This window comes from Podarcis erhardii (genome assembly GCF_964252035.2).
Source record: "Podarcis erhardii genome assembly, chromosome: 14".
Lineage (NCBI taxonomy): Eukaryota > Metazoa > Chordata > Lepidosauria > Squamata > Lacertidae > Podarcis > Podarcis erhardii.
This window is the reverse complement of record NC_138503.1, coordinates 44,199,106-44,220,235: the sequence shown is the minus strand read 5'-3', so window position 1 is coordinate 44,220,235 and position 21,130 is coordinate 44,199,106. Positions and strand designations below refer to the sequence as shown.

At 42.9% G+C, this 21,130-nt stretch overlaps 1 protein-coding gene across 1 annotated transcript; it reads right to left on the bottom strand.

Moving 5' to 3' along the window:
• Positions 1-12,230: 12,230 nt before the first annotated feature.
• On the bottom strand, positions 12,231-20,703 carry LOC309329586 (parvalbumin, thymic-like). The gene is made up of 5 exons (XM_081840509.1): positions 20,550-20,703; positions 19,743-19,811; positions 16,703-16,835; positions 13,574-13,683; positions 12,231-12,751 (listed from the first exon to the last, which is right to left on the bottom strand). The coding sequence occupies exons 2-5, from the start codon at positions 19,801-19,803 to the stop codon at positions 12,723-12,725; spliced, it is 333 nt and encodes a 110-aa protein (XP_081696635.1). The 5' UTR covers positions 19,804-19,811; positions 20,550-20,703; the 3' UTR covers positions 12,231-12,722.
• Between the last annotated feature and the right edge of the window lie 427 nt (positions 20,704-21,130).

Genomic DNA, 21,130 nt, shown 5'->3' with positions numbered 1-21,130 from the left:
GAGCAGGGAAGAGGTGGGAGGGGGGGGGAAGCCGAATCAATATCAGGCAAAATTGTACCTTTGGCTTGGAGTTGTCTACCTAACTTATATAGGATTCAAAAGGTGACAATAGCGACTTAGGTTACCCTTTCATGGATTAGATGCTCAATTTGAGACCCTGCTCAAATGTCTTGCTTAACTAATGAACTGGGTTTTTTCCCCTTCTATTTATACCCAAGGAGAATATAGTAGAGAGAATTGCCGACACTCCCATCTTGGCAATATGTTCTTGCACTGACTTTAATTAGGCCTGCACCAATGGGGGGAAAGTGTGCAGGAACAGTTTTTATAGCAAAGTAGGGCCTGGACTGCACCTTGCTCCCAACTGTGCGATACTCAGCCAGCAAAGAGAATTACGTACACTCTCATCCTGACAATGAATTATTGCACTGGCTTTCGTCAAGCTTAAGTGCAATCATTAAACTGGAATTCCACATGAATTCAATGTGAGGGACCAAAAACATTTGCTTTGGTTAGTAATGGCAAGCTGGATACCAGGGAGAAAGTCTTTAGCTCAGTGGTAGGGTTCTTGGTTTGGACATGATGTTAAACCATGGTTTAGATTTACGTGGGTTACAAGCTTTGAGTTTCTGTGCCAACTCTTTCCTGCGCAGTATGATTCTGAAGGCAATGGAAGCTTTCACTTCTGCTTTTAGTTAACCACACTTTATTGTTATATCCAACTCTGAAACTGTGGTTAATCTTGACATTCTTTTGAAACGGTCAGCTTTATAAACCAGAGTTTGAGGCTGGCTTGTTTCAGCATACCATAATTCCGGCAAGCCACAGTTTGTCAGCATTCAGTCTGCTCCCCAGTGAAAATTTGCTTAACAGGGAATGCAAAAGTGTGAAACAGACATTTGAAAAATAACACCACCTTTCCAGGTATGGCTATTTGCTACCATTCATGTGGTAGATAAAGAAAATAACTGTGATCTTCAAAATGTGTGGGATCCATCACTGGTTGTTATTTGTGCTGCACAGAAGCAAATTATAGTGGTTGTTAATTCATATAGTTATGCGATGGTACATATGTAGGGGGGTGTTGATCTGGAATGAAAATGAATGAAAATGCATTTTTATATATGTATTGTGTTTGTAAGTGTAATACAAGCTTGTTGCACCTGAAAGACATGACAAACTCCTCTGGGGGTATCTTCTTTGGGTTTGCCCCCACCAGAGATGCAACCAGTTGACCCCAGCAAGCTTGCCTTATATCCTTCCCAGCACCAAAGCAAGGTGCAATGGTTGGGGGAGTATCCTGAGCAGCTGCAGCTAGTTGGGCAGATGGCATTCAGCCGCAGTGGGGCCCAATCATGCTGCTTAGTATCTCCCAGTAAACAGCCTCCTGGAGAAAGCTGCTTCTGCAAGGGTGCAGTGGGTCCAAAGTTAAGCCCAGAGACCTGAGTACTCGCAGGAGGAGTGCTCGCCTTCAGGCGAAACAGGGAGGTGAGTCACCGGGGGATCAGGACCGGCCGCTACCCCGACAAAGATAAAAGGCTGTCGAACCCGGCCCCAGGTTGTGGGAGCAACATTGCTGTATGCTAGATCCTGCCTGAGATCTTGTACCTGTCCTTGCCTGGTTTCCTGCCTTGTGTCCTGCCTTGGCCCTGTCGGACTGACTCCCGGCAGAACCTTCGGATTCTGGACCAGTCCTGGACCGTGTTTCACGGGTTACCCCTGGGCCCAGCACAGGTGAGAAGGGCAGGAGACAGTGGTGAGGGGGGCTGAAACCACATGGTGGGCCACCCCTGTTCTTTCTGCTGCTCCTTTCCCTTTTCACTCAGAGGTGGAGCAAGGTGGGTGCGGTGCGCCCCAGGTGTCCTCCCTGAGAGGGGTGATATTGCTGCTCCACCCCCCTGGGATGCTCGCTGCTAGCGGTGCCCCCCCTGGGATGCTTGGCGCATGCGGCACACCCCTGGGACACTCACTCTGCCCCCCGGGTGCAGCTAGCTCTGCCACTGGGGTCACATAAACTTGGGGAAATCAATCTCGTTTGTGCAAATGTTTCTTCCTCAGTTTAATTGCTGTGCATTAGAGATGTTGGGTGTGAGTGGCCGCATACATTGAGGGAAGGGCTAAGCCTTTTCTCCCCAGCTGCCATCTCTTGGGAAACCCCCTATGGCAGTTAGGTAATGTACAGGGAAATGTACAGAAAACACTGGTTTTTATCCCTCCATGTTTGCTGATCCTGTGGAGGAACCTGGAGGTGAAAGACGCCGAGTGACTTCGTGCCAGCCTGACGAAAGAGAAGCTGTCAGCCGGACAGAAAAAACCTTGATAGGGTTTGGAGCGAACCGTCTTTATCAAGCTTCTCTTTCTCGTCTACAACAAAGCCATTTCCTAAAACGTCGCTGCTAACTTGGGAAAAAGAAGAATGAGAATGTAAAAACCTTTTTAATGACAGCGAAAACTGGGACAGCTCTGACAGGACTGTTGTTATTAAACAGAGCTGTGTAAGAGATGATCTGCACTTCAGTTTTGGAACTTGAGTACAAAAAAATGCCCCATTGTAAAACACAGTACAGTGGTACCTCAGGTTAAGTTCTTAATTCGTTTCGGAGGTCCGTTCTTAACCTGAAACTGTTCTCAACCTGAAGCACCATTTTAGCTAATGGGGCCTCCCACTGCTGCTGCGCCGCCGGAGCCCGATTTCTGTTAGAATCATACAATCATAGAATCCTAGAGTTGGAAGAGACCACAAGGGCCATCGAGTCCAACCCCCTGCCAAGCAGGAAACACCATCAGAGCACTCCTGACATATGGTTGTCAAGCCTCTGCTTAAAGACCTCCAAAGAAGGAGACTCCACCACACTCCTTGGCAGCAAATTCCACTGTCCAACAGCTCTTACTGTCAGGAAGTTCCTCCTAATGTTTAGGTGGAATCTTTTTTCTTGTAGTTTGGAACCATTGCTCCGTGTCCGCTTCTCTGGAGCAGCAGAAAACAACCTTTCTCCCTCCTCTATGTGACATCCTTTTATATATTTGAACATGTTCTCATCCTGAAGCAAAGTTCTTAACTCGAGGTACTATTTCTGGGTTAGCGGAGCCTGTAACCTGAAGCGTCTGTAACCCGAGGTACCACCCTAATGCAATTTGCAATTGAAATATACAACAACATGTTAGAAAAATGATGGAATGAAGTTATATGGCTCTAGCAGAAATGTTATAAGGAATTAGGTACAGATAGATTGTTAATGTATCAAAGGGAAAAAACAAGGTTAGAATATGTTACGATAAATTACAGGACAGAAAACAGAGGAAGGTGGAAAGGAATTGCTGAAACAGTTAATTGAAGTGGAATACAAAAAGGGAGGTGTGAGGAGGTCGCTGAAACAAGTGAACGAAAGATAAGATATTGAAATTATTGGATGTTTTTTTAATTGTTTTTGTTTTGTTTGGTTGATTTAATGTTTTAGGGTATGTGTTGTGTGGTGTTTTTGTTTTTGTATTGTCTTGTCTTGTTTAATTCTTTTTCTTTTCTTTTGTAATCTTTAAACTGTTAATAAATATTATTATTTTTAAAAATGAAATATACAACAACAAGCAGTGAAGGGTTATAGCTCTGTAGCAGAATTCCTGCTCTGTGCTTGGAAACAGAGGGATTGTTAGAGAGAGTGAGAGCTAGGGAGCCTGGCTCCCTATTCTTTTGCAGTGGGCCCTGGATATCCTGTGCCTCCCCACCCCCTCTTTAAAAACAACACAAAATTACGGTTATTATTATTATTATTTCTTCCAGCTTTGCTTATAGTCCTTCTAGGCAAACTGTAAGGTGCAGTGCACGGACAGCTGCTATGTGGCCACCATATTTATTCCAACATAGTTTTCTAGCAAACTGAATATGTATTAACTATAGAACATAATAAGATTATGTACTAGGTGCAGAATGTAGTAAGAGTAGAACTTTTGGAGTCTCCAAGATATACTGCTTAAGATGCATAGGGATGCCAGGCTAGAAGGAATAGTTTACAAACGAATGTATTTTCTTCTGGAGGCTTGGCTGTGAAATAGACCCACATGCCATCTTTCCTGTCGACATGCATTTTAAAACAAATTCCTTAAAAAGCATATTCTAAAGGTTGTACTGGAAAAGGAACTAAGATGGGGAGGAACCTGTCTTAACTATCTGCAGGGATCAGAGTACCCCACCACTTCTTCCAACTTAATGATACTCCCATACCCCATATAAATGGATTTCTACTAAAAATGTAAAGAAGAACCCCACCCACCCCCAGAAAAATAACAACTGAATGCCTAGCAAAATGCTTTCCAGTTAAAATTATTTGGAAATGATTAAATAAACAAACTGCATAGCGAAGAGACAACAAGGTCAGCTAAAAACATGAAAAGGAAGATGTCACCAATCAGTGACTGTTAAGAAAGAGGTTCTTTAAGGTTGAAACCGGACGCCAGGGACCAAAGTGACACTAATCCTAGCTGAAAGGTTGGTTACAAAAGCTAAAAAGAACTGTATTTCAGAATGAAGGCAATACTTCTGTATAGCGATACAGGTGGTAATCTACAGTTACTGGTATTTATTTATTAATTAATGACACTCTTATCTGAAGCATTGCTTTCTGTCCACCTTAATTAGAATGAATGAAATCATCCGGGGCAAATAAAAAAAGAGGCATCTTAATTACATACACCGGACCAAAAGGCACTTGAGATATGCCAGGTTTCTCTTTTTCATGCTAAATGACATCTCTTTGTCTTAAGCCATTTACTTTTCAGTAGCATTGTTGCTCAAAAAGCTCGAAAAGTAAGGTGGTAAAGCAGCAGAAGGCAGTTGGTGCAACACTAAAGAGGAGAAGAAGAGTCGTGCTGGACTGGGAATGGGGCAGAAATTCATCAGTTCTATGAAACTTCGCAGTTCTATGAATTTTGCCATACTGGTCTCCAGCCAAGTGCTGTGTACAAAAACACCTATACTACGGCAAAGTATGCACACGGATGCAAATATCAATGAAACGAACAGAAAAATGAGCACAAAATCTGCTTTGCATAAATGTTTGTATCAGGAGAAATTCACATTGAAATGCTGACAAATTTCCAGGAGGACCTTTGCATTATAACAAAAAAAACAAAAAAATGCAAACTGAAATAAAAATAGGGGAGAACTGAACTTGGCTGGCGAACTGAATTGCAAATTTCAGAGAAGTGCAAATTTCAAGGGATTACTGTGTTGGTTCTTGCATTGTCTCAGAAAGTGAAAAGCAGGTAGCTTGGTCTTTAAATCTCAACTGAATCAAAACTCTCCACCATCCCTAACCCCAGCTCATTTTTGAACAGGTAAAAAGCTACTTGCATTCAGCAACATACTAGTGAATAGAGCATGTGGGAAAGGCAGGGAAACTGTTTTGCAGTAGGCAGGTTGGAGCTGTGAGTTGATTGTCAAGGATCTGCTGCCTGCAGTAAGACCCTTTCCTTGTGATCAAAGACGCCATAAATTCCCAGTGCTCTCTTGTTCGTTCAGAGGAAACTAAAGCCTTGGGTAGCTTGGACCCAAGAAACTCTCATTGGTTGGAAAGGGGGCGCACGCAGCGGTAGAAAACATCAAAGAAAGAGAGCATAGTTTTGTAAATAGCATATCAATTCCAGCAGTTTGTGTCCTTGATTGGCTTACAGCTTCAAAGCAATTCAGTTCTCTGCTGCCATCGCTACCGTTTGATATACTCTATGATTATCATTAAACAGATTGTTGAGTGTCGTCAATGACCCAGTAACACTATCTTGTGACCGTGATGCTACATGCAATTGTCCAAGATGTTTCTGGTTGCTGTCAGCAGCATAATCAGGGAGGGCGATCTTTCGATTGCTGAATTATTCAGGTTTTCTCTGTTATTTTAACAATAACTCTGCCCTAAAGGTTAAAGGATGATTAGAAAATGCATCTCGAGAATCGGTAAAAGCTATGGGCAAGAGAGGGTGTCGGCTGCGTATACTGTTACCGGCTCCTCTTCTAAGGTTCCAGGGCCTGTGATCATTGTCTTAAAATAATTATCAGTGCAGCAACTCAGAGCCCAGCGACTAGAAGAAGCTGATGCTACAGCATTGTCAGAGCTGAACAAGTGCAGACCTGATGAGTCCCTTGCATCGCAAATGGACTGCTCATAGATTCAGGACAAACAAAACGAGTTATTTATTCATGGGATGTATGTTTAACTCATTTCCACAAGATGTGGTGATGGGAGGGAAGGTAGTTGGCTGCAAAAGAACGGGAGACAAATTCACAAAGAGCAGATTCGTCAATGGGCATCAGTCATTGCATCCGGAATCACATGTCAAAGAGAACTAAGAGGCAAGGATTGGCCGTCCCCATCATGAGGTGCCCCAATTGTCATGTCCCAAGGGCATCTAGATTGGAGGATGAAATTCAAGAATAATTCCGAATCCAATTTGGTATTTACCATATTGGCCCGAATATAAGCCGCACTTTATTTTTCCAAATTCTGACCATGAAAAGTAAAAGTGCGGCTTAAGTTTGCGACCTTACAAAAAATGGGCTTTTACGATATCACTGCTGAAGCAGACATAAGCGGTAAAACGGAACAACAACAAAAGTTTTATTGCTGATTTGCGAGCTTGAGACTGTTATGCAATTAACCCTTAGGATTTTCTTCTACCTTTGCCATTTGCGGGTGTGAAAGCCTGTGGAATTGTAGTAACTGAATTTGTGAATTTAGCAATTGTACGGTAACTTTTGTGGGCTTGCAAGATCAAAGGCTTAAATTGGCTCGGAGTTACAACTTTACCAACCGCAGCGGTTTTCAGCCTGTAACCCAATTTTAAGGGCGTGGCTTATATTTGGGTATTGTCTTTTTCTCTCTCTCCCCCCCCCCCCAATTTTAAAGGTGCGGCTTATTTGCGGGTGTGGCTTATATTTGGGCCAATATCGTACTTTTATTATTTAGCAGTGATTCCTACCAGGTGCCGCTTGGGGTTCCTTCCAACTCTACACTTCTATGATTCTATTTCATTTATATCCCACCTTTTCCCCATGGAACTCAAGATGGCACCTGTGGGATTCCCAGGCAGTCTCCTACCCTGACACAGACAAGATCCAGGCTGTTTTAGCTTCAGTAAGTTCCTGTGCTTCCAGATCATATCCTAGTTCCTATGGGTCGGTGGTTCGAATCCATGCAACGGGGCTCCCGTTGCGCGGTCCCAGCTCCTGCCAACCTAGCAGTTCGAAAGCACATCAAAGTGCAAGTAGAAAAATAGGTACCACTCCGACGGGAAGGTAAACGGCGTTTCCGTGCGCTGCTCTGGTTCACCAGAAGCGGCTTAGTCATGCTGGCCACATGACCCGGAAGCTGTACGCCGGCTCCCTCGGCCAATAAAGCGAGATGAGTGCCGCAACCCCAGAGTCGGTCACGACTGGACCTAACGGTCAGGGGTCCCTTTACCTTTACCTAAGTTCCTGTGCTTCCAGATCATATCCTAGTTCCTATGTCCTCTATAAATATAGTGGCACTGTTCCAAACAAGCAAAGGCACTGTCCTTTTCGACATTAACTCTTTCGCACGACTGTTACAGAAAGAAAGGGCTTCTAAGGACTTCCTGGGTGCAGGGTTTTTTGTTTGTTTTTGTTTTTCATTTTTATCTACTGTTAACGATCAACGAAGCAGACACCGCACCTGTCTTACCATCAATTTTTTATCGTCCCTAATGTAATGGTAAGTGTCAAAAGTGTCTCAGATTTGTTGAGCTAGCGGGGGAGCCTCAGTGTCAAGCCAGGAGACAGTTTGCCTGGAAACTAGATAGCAAGCTCAGAATTCAAGTGTTTTTGGAGTTCTGTTGCTAACTCTTGCGGGATGCTAACCTTACCCAGTCACTGGACACCTCTCCTGCCATCGCTTGATAGTTGCTTCCAGTTGCCTGCCCTGCAGCCCTTCATTGCCTCCTGGTATTGTAATTTTGGGGTGATCACAACTCAGGTTGGTGGTTCTTCTTCGGCACAGTGGTTGTCAATAGTTCATTAGTTGTTCCAGTACCGTCCCAGGTAAGGAGGAACCAATGGCCTGCCTTGGGGGTGCAGACATGTTTAGGACCTAGAAACCAATGCAGCCTCACTTTTCCTTTTTTCCTGCAGCCTCAGGTGGATCAGTGCAAAGGGCAACAGCAACACACAAACCAGCAGCAGCAACAACAATTTTATTATTTATATCCCACCCATCTGACTGGGTTTCCCCAGCCACTCTGGGCGGCTCCCAACAGAACACTAAAAACAGAACAAAGCATCAAATATTAAAAACTTCCCTGAACAGGGCTGCCTTCAGATGTCTCCTAAAAGTCAGATAGTTGTTTATTTCCCTGACATCTGGTGGGAGGGCGTTCCACAGGGCAGGCGCCACCACTGAGAGGGCCTTCTGCTTGGTTCCCTGTAACCTCACTTCTCACCGTGAGGGAACCGCCAGAAGGCCCTTGGTGCTGGACCTCAGTGGTTTGAATCAAAGTCCACCTCGATGTGTTCATTTTGCTGCCATCTCGACTGTAAAATTTGCATAGACTACACTATTCCTCCTTTCGAATGGGTATTGCAGTGATTTTCACTTTTTTTTTACTTACTTACTTACTTCATAAAATTTATATGCCAGTTGAATGAAAAACAAACAAACTTTTTAAAGTTTCTTTTGAACATACTCTGTTTCCCATAATATCTATATTATAAGCATAGAGCAAGTGAGACTGACTTACTGAAATGTTTTTGATGCTACTAGCGAAGTTTTAAGCCAGGCATAGGCAAACTCGGCCCTCCAGATGTTTTGGGACTACAACTCCCATCATCCCTAGCTAACAGGACCAGTGGCCAGGGATGATGGGAATTGTAGTCTCAAAACATCTGGAGGGCTGAGTTTGCCTATGCATGCTTTAAGCTCTTCAGATTTCTTCTGCCGGCAAAGGAAGGGCAAACATAATGTGCGCACAAGCCTCAAGCTGCTCCTGAGTTTTCTCCTCCACTGAGGAAAATGCCACCATTTCTTCAGTGCTTGCCACCACTCTAGCGCATGCACACTTGAAAACACCCCCTTCCTCTTCCTCAGGCACAGAAAAGCACCCCCTTTTCCACCAGTGTAATAACTAAGGTAGGAATACTTCCTGCATTTTGCTGGACCTTCGGAAGGTGAAAAAGCAGCAAATGCAAAACAGCATTAACTATTGGAGCAGAGTCAGGGATTATTCTTGAAAGTGCACTTGGGTTGCAGCTGGTGTCAGCAATTGGCACCATCAGGCCCTTGCCAAGGCCCACAAACCTGGCAAGGGGCCATCGATTGACCTCTGGAGCCTTTTGGCCCTGCTGATTTCCCCACCCCTTGCTGACATAGCAAGTCCTGTAATCTTCTTCCCCAAAGGCACACCCCCTTCATTCTCTCTCTCTCTCTAAATAAAATCACAGAGATGGGGGGCCGCCTTCTGAACATCTTGCCTTTGCCCCCAAAAAGCTGGAGCCAGTACTGATGAGGTTAAGAACCGGTTGACATGAATTACAATGGTACCTTGGGTTAAGAACTTAATTCATTCTGGAGGTCCGTTCTTAACCTGAAACTGTTCTTAACCTGAGGTACCACTTTAGCTAATGCGGCCTCCTGCTGCCGTGCGATTTCTGTTCTCATCCTGAGGTAAAGTTCTTAACCCGAGGTATTATTTCTGGGTAGAAGAGTCTGTAACCTGAAGCATCTGTAACCTGAAGTACCACTGTATAGTGGTTTGGCTTTTTGTTGTTGATATCTCTTAATTTCAACCTGTCAGTACTCAATTACACATGTGGTGGCAGTGGATATATAACCTGGAAGAGCAAATTATAGATTACAGCAGGGGCAGACTAAGTTGTGGGGCTGCTAATATTGATCAGCTCTAAGCAACCTCCACTTGGTAAGGTAGTTCTGGAGAGAAAGTAGCTTCTCTGTCAGTTCAGGGTTGGGATGTACCAACTTATCTCCCTGGGCCTTTTTGAACTTGTCCTCCTAGGGCAGAGTAATTGAGCAATATCCTGGATTCCTTGCATTGAGCTCTCTTTATTGTGGGCGCTTGCCAGAGTTGAGTGATGCAATGAAGACAGCCTTGTGGAAATAATCCTGGTATTCTGTTCCAGGTACGAACATTTGGTTGTGAGCAAAACAAGAGTGCCATCAAGTGGTCGATTATTTCTAGGTAATTCTCTCTCAGTATAATTTTTTATTTCTGTGCTGAGCTACTACTACACATAATGAAATTAAGCCTATCTTGATTTTTGTTGCTTTTAAATGAACTTAAACAAATAAGCGACCCCACAAGCATGCTCCCTGTCCATCAGTCTTAACGTCACACAATTCTCTCATCCTCCTTGCAATTCGCTGATCTCGTTGCATCCCAAACGGCAAAGGTGCCAAAGCCAAAAAACCCTTATGGTCGTGTGCAGTTGAGCCATATACATCACCTGCGTATTCTGAAGTAGAGTAGATGCTTTGCAAGTGGGAAGATTCTCCAGCCTGGGAAAGGCTTGAAACACAGAACAGACAGCAGTCATTGTGGACCAGGGATGAAGAATCTCCATCCTTCCCACATGCACAAACACTGCCAGGGTCCTTCCCCCCCCCCCCCCCGCTTTGAGGGGAGGTGGTTGGAAGCCACATAGCATTGGTTGGACGGGCCAAAGTATACAAACACACAGTTACACACACAAACACAGAGAGCCCAATAGCTATGGGAATGGCCTGGGGGGAATCCAGCAGGCCAGATTGAGACAACTGGTAGTTTGCATTTGGAGCATGAACTGGAAATCCCCCAACCTTGATACAGACTATACTAACCCTGGGAAACCTATGGTCTGTTTCAATATAAACGTCATTCCTTTGTTCCTTGGGTGGCTTCTCTGGCATCCTTAAGAATATTGCCACTTCAAAGTGTTAAAGGAATTCTAAGGTCTCAAATGTACCATAAATGTTGATAATTGCACACATACCTAAGTATATAAACCACATGTCTAAAATGGTACAGGAAAGCAATCCAAAAGCCATCTTGGCTCTCTCTCAAGATTTCCACTGCCTCCTTAATCCCCCTTGCCTGAGAACAGGTAGGCAGATAGCAGTCAGGGGAAGTTCCTGAAGGGATTCCTCTCCTATATCTATGAACCTCCTTTGTATTGATCATCAGTTTGTCCAGATGCTCTGCATTGAGGGATGTCTGACCGGCATCCTGGTTGTCTTACCAAACGCTAATGTTTTGTGCAAACTGTGTCTGGAACTGTGTAAAACTTGCTAAATCATCAGGAATATCACACCTTGGCCAGCCTGAGCCACATCAACCCCACCTTATGTGTGATGTGATTTCTGACTGTAGAGGGCATGTCCTTCTTCTCCACGCTGAAATGCAAACCCTTAAAAAAGACGTTTCTTCTTAGTTTTGGGTCTCTCTTGCCTCCTTGCAAGGAGGGGAGGGAACTCTTTTGCAACAGAAAAATAAAGATCTGCCTCCATCCGTTCATCTCTGGCTGATCCTGGACTTAGGGGAATCAGTCCCTTGGGGGGGAGTTGAGCAACAAAAGCCAACCACCCCTATTTCTCTATATCAAAAGGAATTGCTAGGGTTGTATGTCAGGTCAGAGCAGCTTTGAGGGCAGAATCCAAGCAGGCAGAACTGACCCTCAAATTTGTCCTAGCACTTCCATAGCTGACCATACTGTGGGAGGTCTAAATATCCAGTTTGCAACCATTATTATATGTCTCCCACCCCAGGGGCTCCTTTGTCAAAGAGAAGAAATGAGTTATCCACACCTAGTTCCTTCTCTGCCACCGTCCAGAAAGATCAACAAGTCTTCTGCCTTTGCCTTTTATCAATACTTAATTCCTGCCTTCCTTATATTGCTCTGTGGCTCCATGCCAGAAGGAGGCCTTGTCTCTGGGTCCAGGAAAATGCAGTATATGTTTGCTGGTGTGTGTTATTGAGTGCTATTTCCATGCTGGGCTTGCCAGTTCCATTTTGGCTCCCTTCCCCACTCAGCAGTCCATATCCACACCGTCAGCTAAAAACGAATGCTTCCAAAGCATAACAAAGCTAACATGTTGTGTTGCTGTTTTTTTTTTTACATTCGCAATGTACAAAAGAAAGAAGGGAAACTTAACAACATAAGTTAAACAAGTAAAGAACGATTCCCTAATTTGTGAATGATGAAGTCTCTTTATATGTACAAATGAACAATTCCACCAGAGTTAACTACAGCAAGGCATTTAATGAAGCTGGTTGTGTTAAGGCAAGGACCAGTTTAAACATTCTCTTTAAACATTTTTGTTTAAACATAAACAAAAATCAACATGATTCTCCCATTGTCATTTCATATACCTTGATTGGAAGGAAGATTGATGTTGGTTGACTTTTGATCCAGAGATCTCTTTAAAATCTCACATTTATTGAGTGTTCCTACTAGCACTTACTGCAAGTGAAACATAAAAGTTCGAAGTTCTTCTCCTTAGATTCCAACTTTGTCTCTGTTTGATGCAGACCTCCTTTAACTACGAATTTGTGACACCAGACAATAAGAAAGATCAAACAGCGCATTGGGAGTTTAACAAAGTCCTCTAACAATAAGAAACAATATATTGGCAACTGTCAATGCCATTTAACTGTATAAAATGTATAAATAAATAGTAGATTTGCAATAAGAAATAGTGTTTTACAATACAATAGCTTGGTCTTCCACTTGATCACTTGCTTGTAACCAGTGCTTGGAACTCTAGAAAAGCAAAAACAAAATCCAGATTTAATTATTTTGCTGTTGAGAAAACTAGACAGCTTTATTTTTCTTTTTCAGAATCCATACTGATTCTCTCTAATGATGTCACACAGAGACTTCTGCCAGAGACTGAATTCAATGGTTGCATACACACCATACATTTTAAGCGCCCCTCAAAGAATCATGGGAACTGTAGTTTACCCCTCAGAGAGCTACAATTCCCCACACCGTTAGCAACTACAGTTTCCTAAATTTGGGGTGGGAGGGAAGGGTGTGTGCTTTAAATGTATGGTGCTATAAATACACCTCTCTACCATTAACTGCCAGGTTTTTTTATTGTATGTATGTTTTACCACACTTTGCCAGTGTGAGCCACCAAACCCTTTCTCCCCACTGTGCTACCAATCTGTGTTCCCAGTCTGGACCCCTCCCCACATGCCATTTACACTGGGGAGGGAACTTCTATTTTGTTCAGTTTGAGCTTCCTTTTTCAAGGGAAACTCTAGATTGAGGGCCAGGAAGAGGGGAAGGTTAGAGACCCCTGCTCCCCTCCTTTGCATTTTACCAAAGAAGTACATCATATTTACAAGGAACAAGAATCAAATTCTGGGCAATTTGCAAGATAGAATCATAGAACCTGAACTTTCTGTTTTTAGATTTTAGTTTGTCTCGGAAGAAAATTCCAGAAGCCCTGATCACTTTTAATTTGTTCATTGTCATAAACTCCCTATCCTTATTATATTAAGGATAACAGGACAAGCAAGGCATACATGTCAGATCCAGGTGAATTAATAGGTAAGCATTCCGCTAATTTATCCCCACCTTCCACTCCAATTTTGCCATCTCCATCGGTGTCACCTGCCGCCAGGAAAGCATTGGTCTCCTTGTCAGTCAACACTCTGGCGCTTGGTTTGAAATTCTGCATGAAATTTCTGTCAGAGAAGAATTGATTGATGAGTGATAGGTTAGCAAGCTACAGTGAGGCTACAGTGTGGTTTTATCAACATTCGCCATGAAGCATTCCTTTCTGCTGGGAAAAAAAGCCTATGCAAAGCCTCCCCTCTTGTCAAGAAAAGCCACAGGGCAGGAAGAAATATATTTGTAATAGTCATAATAATTTGTTAACCTCTGGCATTCCCACACCTCCAATACCCCTTTCATATAAGTCACTGCTTGCGCCCCCCAAATTCTTTCACATGCCAAAAAGTCACCCACAATCCAATCATCCCGCCAACCAAAACATTCTTATTATTCAAGCTTTCATAGGCCATTGAGATCTCTTCTGCATTCTGCCACTTGGGCTGCCAATCTAGGTGAAATGCAAAACAAATTCCCCACGCTTGCTGTGCTTCAAAGTGCTGCATTTCCATTCCCCTGTATTCTCCGCAGCCCCTGCGCTTTAATTTGATGGGAGAGGTAGGTGAAGCTGATACTGTACTAAGGAATGCAAAAACAGCTACTATTGGGTCGGCCTCTTTGTTCTGCTACGTTTCTTAACCTCTGAGCCCTGAATATGGTTCCGCAATTCGTATGGAATGTGGCAAAGGTGCCACTGGGGACTTAAGTTACACCTGGGGTCTTATATTCGGAAAGCTCTGAAAGTGGCCAAAAAAAGAGAGAGAAAATGGCATTACCAGAAAAGAGGGCACTGATCAGCATAAAATTTGCATTTGCTTCTTTATATGTATAGGTGTAGCTTTAGGATAATTGTAATAAAAATGCAGTAGATCTCGCCCTAGTGGGGAAGACACATCAGGAGCAGGTGTTTGTCTGCTCTGTCTGCTTTCCAGATGCTGCTAACTGTTGATGGACAACTTCAAGTCCCCTCCTGCTCTCCCTTCAGAGGGTTCGTTATCTGTGTCCAGGGCAGCTGTTTACCAGCTCCACCTGGTACACAGGCTGAGACCCTACCTGCCCGCGGACTGTCTCGCCAGAGTGGTGCATGCTCTGGTTATCTCCCGCTTGGACTACTGCAATGCACTCTATGTGGGGCTACCTTTGAAGGTGACTCGGAAACTACAACTAATCCAGAATGCGGCAGCTAGACTGGTGACTGGGAGCGGCCGCCGAGACCATATAACACTGGTCTTCAAAGACCTACATTGGCTCCCAGTACGTTTCCGAGCACAATTCAAAGTGTTGGTGCTGACCTTTAAAGCCCTAAACGGCCTCGGTCCAGTATACCTGAAGGAGCGTCTCCACCCCCATCATTCTGCCCGGACGCTGAGGTCCAGCGCCGAGGGCCTTCTGGCGGTTCCCTCATTGCGAGAAGCAAAGCTACAGGGAACCAGGCAGAGGGCCTTCTTGGTAGTGGCGCCCGCCCTGTGGAACGCCCTTCCAGCAGATGTCAAAGCGATAAACAACTACCTGACATTCAGAAGACATCTTAAGGCAGCCCTGTTCAGGGAAGTTTTTAACGTGTGATTTTACTGTGTTTTTGGTTTCTATGGAAGCCGCCCAGAGTGGCTGGGGAGGCCCAGCCAGATGGGCGGGTATAAATAATAAATTATTATTATTATTATTATTATTATTATTATTATTATTATTATTAAACCAGACAGCCTTTCAACCAGAGGTCTGTTCTCTAAGACATGTGATGACCACCCTATGAAAAAACCCTACTTCAAGTCTTAGCTTTGGTGTATGTATTTAACATGTATACCAGTTTATATTTCAAGAAATGACTAAGTGGTTAGAATATATATACATAAATTCTGCATTCAGTATGAGTGCAATAGTTAATAATAACAGTTTTTATGGCGATGTTATTGTTGTGTTCAGCTAAGCCCCACGTAGAACAGACCCACTGAAATTAATGACTCTAAGCTAATCATGTCCATGAACTTCAATGGGTCTACTCTGAGTGGGCCTAGCACTGAATACCACCCATCACCACCTTCCATATTACAGTATAGGAATAATACAGTGCTGAAATAATGCATATGTAGCACTCTGATCACTAACGATGGAGTGTTTTCAAATGCTAAGGGAACAGTGCAGACAGAATCAAGCACTTCGAAGCATCCTTATTTTAGTGGGAAAGATGTAAACATATATTTACTATTTATTTAAAACATGCATATCCCAAACAGTGTATTTATGTGACTCGTACTTTTTCAACTGATATCAATTAAACTTAAAAGTACTTAACTTGGGCTGGATTGTGCCTAAAGTATTATTTTGGTTTCGGAGAACTGTGAATGAAAGGGCAATAGTCACCAATGCTACAGGGACACAGGTGGTGCTGTGGTCTAAACCACTGAGCCTCTTGGCCTTGCTGATCGGATGTTTGGCAGTTCGAATCTGTGTGGTGAGGTGAGCTCCTATTGCTCTGTGCTAGCTCCTGCTGACCTAGCAGTTCGAAAGCATACCAGTGCAAGTAGATAAATAAGTAGGTACTGCTGCGGTGGGAAAGTAAACTGTGTTTCCATGCACTCTGACACTCATTACAGTGTCCTGTTGTGCCTGAAGCGGTTTAGTCATGCTGGCCACATGACCTGGAAAGCTGTCTGCAGACAAACGCTGGCTCCCTCGGCCTGAAAGCAAGATGAGCACCGCAACCCCATAGTCACCTTTGACTGGACTTAACTTTCCAGGGGTTCTTTACCTTTACATTTACCTAGTCACCAGTGCTGTTCTGTATGTGCTTAAGAATTTGTGCTATGCTATTACTGGAAGGCTCTATAACTGTTCTTCTGTTTCTGATTGTGTAAAAGGTTGCACAAGTTGTTGAACCAGCAAATCAACTTCTTTGGATCTAGTTTCATTTTAGATCTAGTGTCAGGTATGAAATAGTTTGTCCATAAGTGGAGCGCACCTTTCATCATAAACATAAGATGCCTTCTGCACAAGGGGGCATATTGGGATCTGACCCAATGGCATGCAGGTTAACTACCGATTGTAAAACTGAAAATTGTCTCTGGGAAAGGCATTTCTTCCCCTTCTACTCACTGCAGTTCTTCTTTCTCAATGAATCCACTCTTGTCCTGGTCAAGGACTCCAAATACTTTCCCCAGTTCTTCCTTAGATTTTTTGGTTAGACCCGTTTTCTCAAAGAAGCTTTTGTAAGTGAAGGAATCGGGAGCTTTTGAAGCAGAAAAATGAAAAGAGATGGTGAAATATTGGAAGAAAAAGGAGGGGAGAAGTTAAAGGAAATAGATTCCCCCCCCCCCGACCATCGTACATGAATGAGGACAACTTGTCTCCCAAAAAATGTCATATTTAGCCTTCCATCCTACCATATGTTTTCAGGGAAGTTTGCCTTTGGGGTAGCAATTCTGCTCGAATCAATTATAGGACTCAATAAAGGGTCCAGGACAAATCAAATTACCATGCCTCTCAAAAAGGCACAGTAAATAAGAGTTGCATTTTAAGTTGAATGTGCACTGATACAAAAATGCAAAGCAATTTGCAACTTGAAATTCACATAGTTTCAGCTGTGCACGTTGGGTTTCAGCAGCTGAGAATTATCAGTCTAAAAGGAGCCCTGAGACCCACAAGTTGGTCTTGTTTTCGAAACCAGGCTGGGTAGGTCTAAAAAAGGACAATCATAGAACTTCCTTTAGGAATCAGGAAATGCCCATCATCATCTTCAGCTAATGGTTTGGCACCAACAAGCAGATCATGCCCCGCAATGGAGGCGGTTAAAAAGTGTTCTGTTTGCATGCATATATATATATATATATATATATATATATATATATATATATATATTTTTAAAGAAGATCAAAACAAATAGAAGTGAATGCCATGTTGCAAGTTGGAGATAAGGTGAGTCCCACCAGGTAGAGGAGCTGTCAGGCAAAGACTTTGGGGCAAAGGTCTGGGGTCCCACTATGCAAAATGAGCCAGAAAAGCCCCAAACACAGCCGGACTGGTGAAGTAGCAGATGCTGTCATCTAACAAGTGCCCTCCCTCCCCATAAGGTCACTGAACCTGGAGTCTAAAATTACCTAACTGCACTATTGGCCCAGGGTCTGAAAAGTTTGACGACTCTGGCTCTAAATCATGCTAAGATTGCAGAGTTCAATTATAGCTTAGGGAATATTCTCTCTGAGAGGCTCGGCACTAGGGGCGAAGGTGAAATCTGATTCTATGGGCATTTAAAGCCAAATTTATCAAATCCACACTTTCCGAAGTGATATGTGAACCGAAACGCAGCTATCCTTCGAAATTCACACTTATTCGGATTTTGCAATGCAGTTATCCAACCAGTGTTAGCAAAAAAACGCATAAATTAGAAGGAAGTGTGCAACCCCCCTCCCCGAAGACATCAGTGGACATAACATATAAAAATGCATTATATTAGGGGAAACGGCTTGCAAAAAATGTGTACATTAGTCAAAGCTACATAGAAAAAAGTGTTTGGTCAGAGAAATTTGCACATAAATGCTGATAAATTTTAATCAGGATTATTATTATTATTATTATTATTATTATTATTATTATTATTATTCAGCTTGTTGCAAAATGTGGAGAACTAAATTTAAGGCAGGGTAAATGAGAAACAGAGAACTTAAACTGATAGATCTTTCCATCCCAACTCAACATGTTGGTCTTGCGCATACACACTTTGCTATGGTTTCCAAACTCTGTTGTCTGCAGTAGCCTTTGGCATTGGCCTGAAATGACACCATGTCCAGGCGATTTTTAGGGGGAGGACGATGTCAAGATACACAGTTGTGGTTGCCGCTTAATGGGGTGGGGAAAACCCCTTGCGGGGTGGGGTGGGGAAGGAACTTGTGCTACTCCAGGGGCTAGAAATTGTTAGAGAATTTCTACCCCCTCCAACCCCGAGATTTTTGGTGAATTTTTTTCCTGCAATTTCTCTGCAGGCAAACAAGGTTGGGACTTTCAAGAGGCCATTTGCTCCCAGCTCTAGAATTTCCTTTTGCTCACCCAACAGAAACCAAAAGAAAAAGAAGGCTGCTTTGCTGTTTTTTTTTCTGCAAAACTTCCGAATCATTTTTGGGCGGCACCCACCATTCTCCCACAGCTATGCCCACAAATAACACATTGGGCCTTTGAAATCAGGGTTTTTTCCCTATTAAGATTCCAAACAATAGCAGCAAAGAGGGTGGCTATACTGTAATACACCCGCTGGTTGTATTATGCTCTTTGCACTTATAGCCTATTATTATTATTATTATTATTATTATTATTATTATTATTATTATTATTATTATATTGCCCACTAAGCACAACAACAACCATTTTTTTTTTGTATCTGCAATTATTACAAATAGTGTTATCACAGTTGTCATTCAGGGTTAGCACAAATTTTAACCAATTACATATAAAATGAATGTTGGGGGAAGCAGAGGACACACCTCCTCTTTGTAGTAGTTAATATACACAAAGAAGGCGGACTGTGAATTTGATATATCAGATATTAATCACATTGGATACAGCCCCATATTTCAAAAAAATTATCCTCACCCAGGGCTAACCTAGTTTTGTATAAGCTTCTTTGCCTGTGTGATCTGTCATCTCCTGTACAAGTATCTAACTGAAAAGCCAGATATACACTTTTGGAAACAGGGTTTGTTTGTTTTTTTGTTTGTTTAAATATTCTACATCTCTGTTTGTCTTTAGTCTGTCTTCTTTATAAGGTGCAGACAACTCACAGTTATTGGTCGTGACAAGCTCACTGCCAAAATTATTTTGGATAGAATTCCTTCAGTTCATAGACACACAATTTCTAATTTACAAAACGCTGTGGCTTGGCTGTGTTTCAATAGCTGGTTAAGTTATTTTGTCTGCTTTGAGGGGGAAAAATAACTTTTTGGGAAGGATTGTTTGTTTGTTTGTTTGTTTTGCTTTGCATTTTTAGGAAAGCGTATTTTAGAAAAGTGTCTGTTTTTCCACTAGCGCTGCACAATCAAGTCGAGGAATGGAGAATGGAAGAGCAGGGAGAAAGTTATAGATTTCTTTAAAATATATTGTTTGCCTGAGGGTAGGGAAACCAAATACTTTTAAAGATAGAAATTACCTTGGCAGCTTTTCAGGGCAGCTTCAATGTCCGCATCAGACAGGATACCGGCGAAAGCCATTATCAAAGCTATAGGGGGAGGAGGGAGAAATAGTTAGCTGAGGTTAAAGACAGAAAGGAAAGTTATGAGGGCCATAGGGACATGGGAGGCTGCCTTAAACTGAGTCAGACCATGGGCCTTTGTAGCTCAGCACTGTCTACTCTGGCTGGCAGCAGCCTTCCAGGGTTTCAGAGAGAGATCCGAATAGCATTTTCAAGCAGAGGTAACTAGGTGCAGGAGGTCTCAAGAGTAGACGGCTGTAGCTGCAAGAGCTCAAGTTGTTCTTCAGCCACCAGATGGGGTAGCGGCATGAGCTCTCCTTGTATCGCTAGGAAATAGTAGCAGCAGCAGCAAAAGCAATGATTACAAGTCCAAGGCAAAGGAGCTGCCATTCAAAACCAGCGAGCAGAGTTCCTTTGTCAAAATAATAATAATTATTTTTTTTGCAAAATCCTGTTGTCCACCCAGGTTGTGTTTTTTTTCCACCAGGATGGTCACAAAGGTGATTAATTTGCTCTTCTCTGATCATTGTCCCCCCCCCCCCCAGTTTGCACAAACACCAAAAACAAGCAAAACAAAAAATATTTGTGGTAATAAGAATAATAAGAATAAATCTCTCATTGCTTGACAGCTTCTTTGGTCTGAGAATCTTGATAAGTTTCCATGCAGGTGGCTATTTTTTTTAATGGCTTGGTTGTTGCCAATGGCTGCAAAAATAATAAAAAATGGCAGGGAAAAAAATCTCTAGGCTGAAAGGCTAAACTCACCTTGTGGATGTTTCCCAAAGCTGAGAGAAGAAAAGGGGGCAGAAAGATCTAAGATCTAAGGAGAGCTCTTCTCTTAGGGTATTTGCTTGGGCAGAGACCTTGTCTTATATAGGCTTTAGTTAAGACCCCCCAAGCCTTTTACAGAAGTCCTGGGACCACGTCATTGCTCAAATGCCCCAGGGGATAAGATACTGTAGCTGACAAGACCTGCTAGCTAATCAAATTGATATTTATATCCCAAAGGAATGTACATCGGGTCTTAGACAATATAGCAAGTTTTCAGAGCCACACAAAGTCGCCCCCCGCAACTGCTGTCTCCTAATGACACCCAAGTAAAAATGATATTTATAAAATATGAAGTTGGAACATTCCCACCCCCCCATTTAGAACTTTTATCTAGTTTTCTATTAAATGATAAGATCAGAAGACTTTGCAGGACTGTCTCTGTGCTTCCAGGAAGCAAAAACTCTGGGTTCAAAGAGGCTAGTTTGAGAGTAAATCTGTGCTGAGTGGGTCAGTCTCCAGAAATAAATCATGGGTTGCATGCAGTGCAATTCAAAGTGCTGGTTTTGGCTTATAAA

Bases quoted from the DNA above. Each gene is read 5' to 3' on its own strand.
- LOC309329586 (XM_081840509.1), bottom strand. From the start codon at position 19,803: ATGGCTTTCGCCGGTATCCTGTCTGATGCGGACATTGAAGCTGCCCTG. The intron at 16,836-19,742 runs GTAATTTCTATC...CTGCTTCAAAAG, and splicing joins TGCCCTGAAAAGCTGCCAAG to CTCCCGATTCCTTCACTTAC. The intron at 13,684-16,702 runs GTGAGTAGAAGG...CTTCTCTGACAG, and splicing joins ATTGAGAAAGAAGAACTGCA to AAATTTCATGCAGAATTTCA.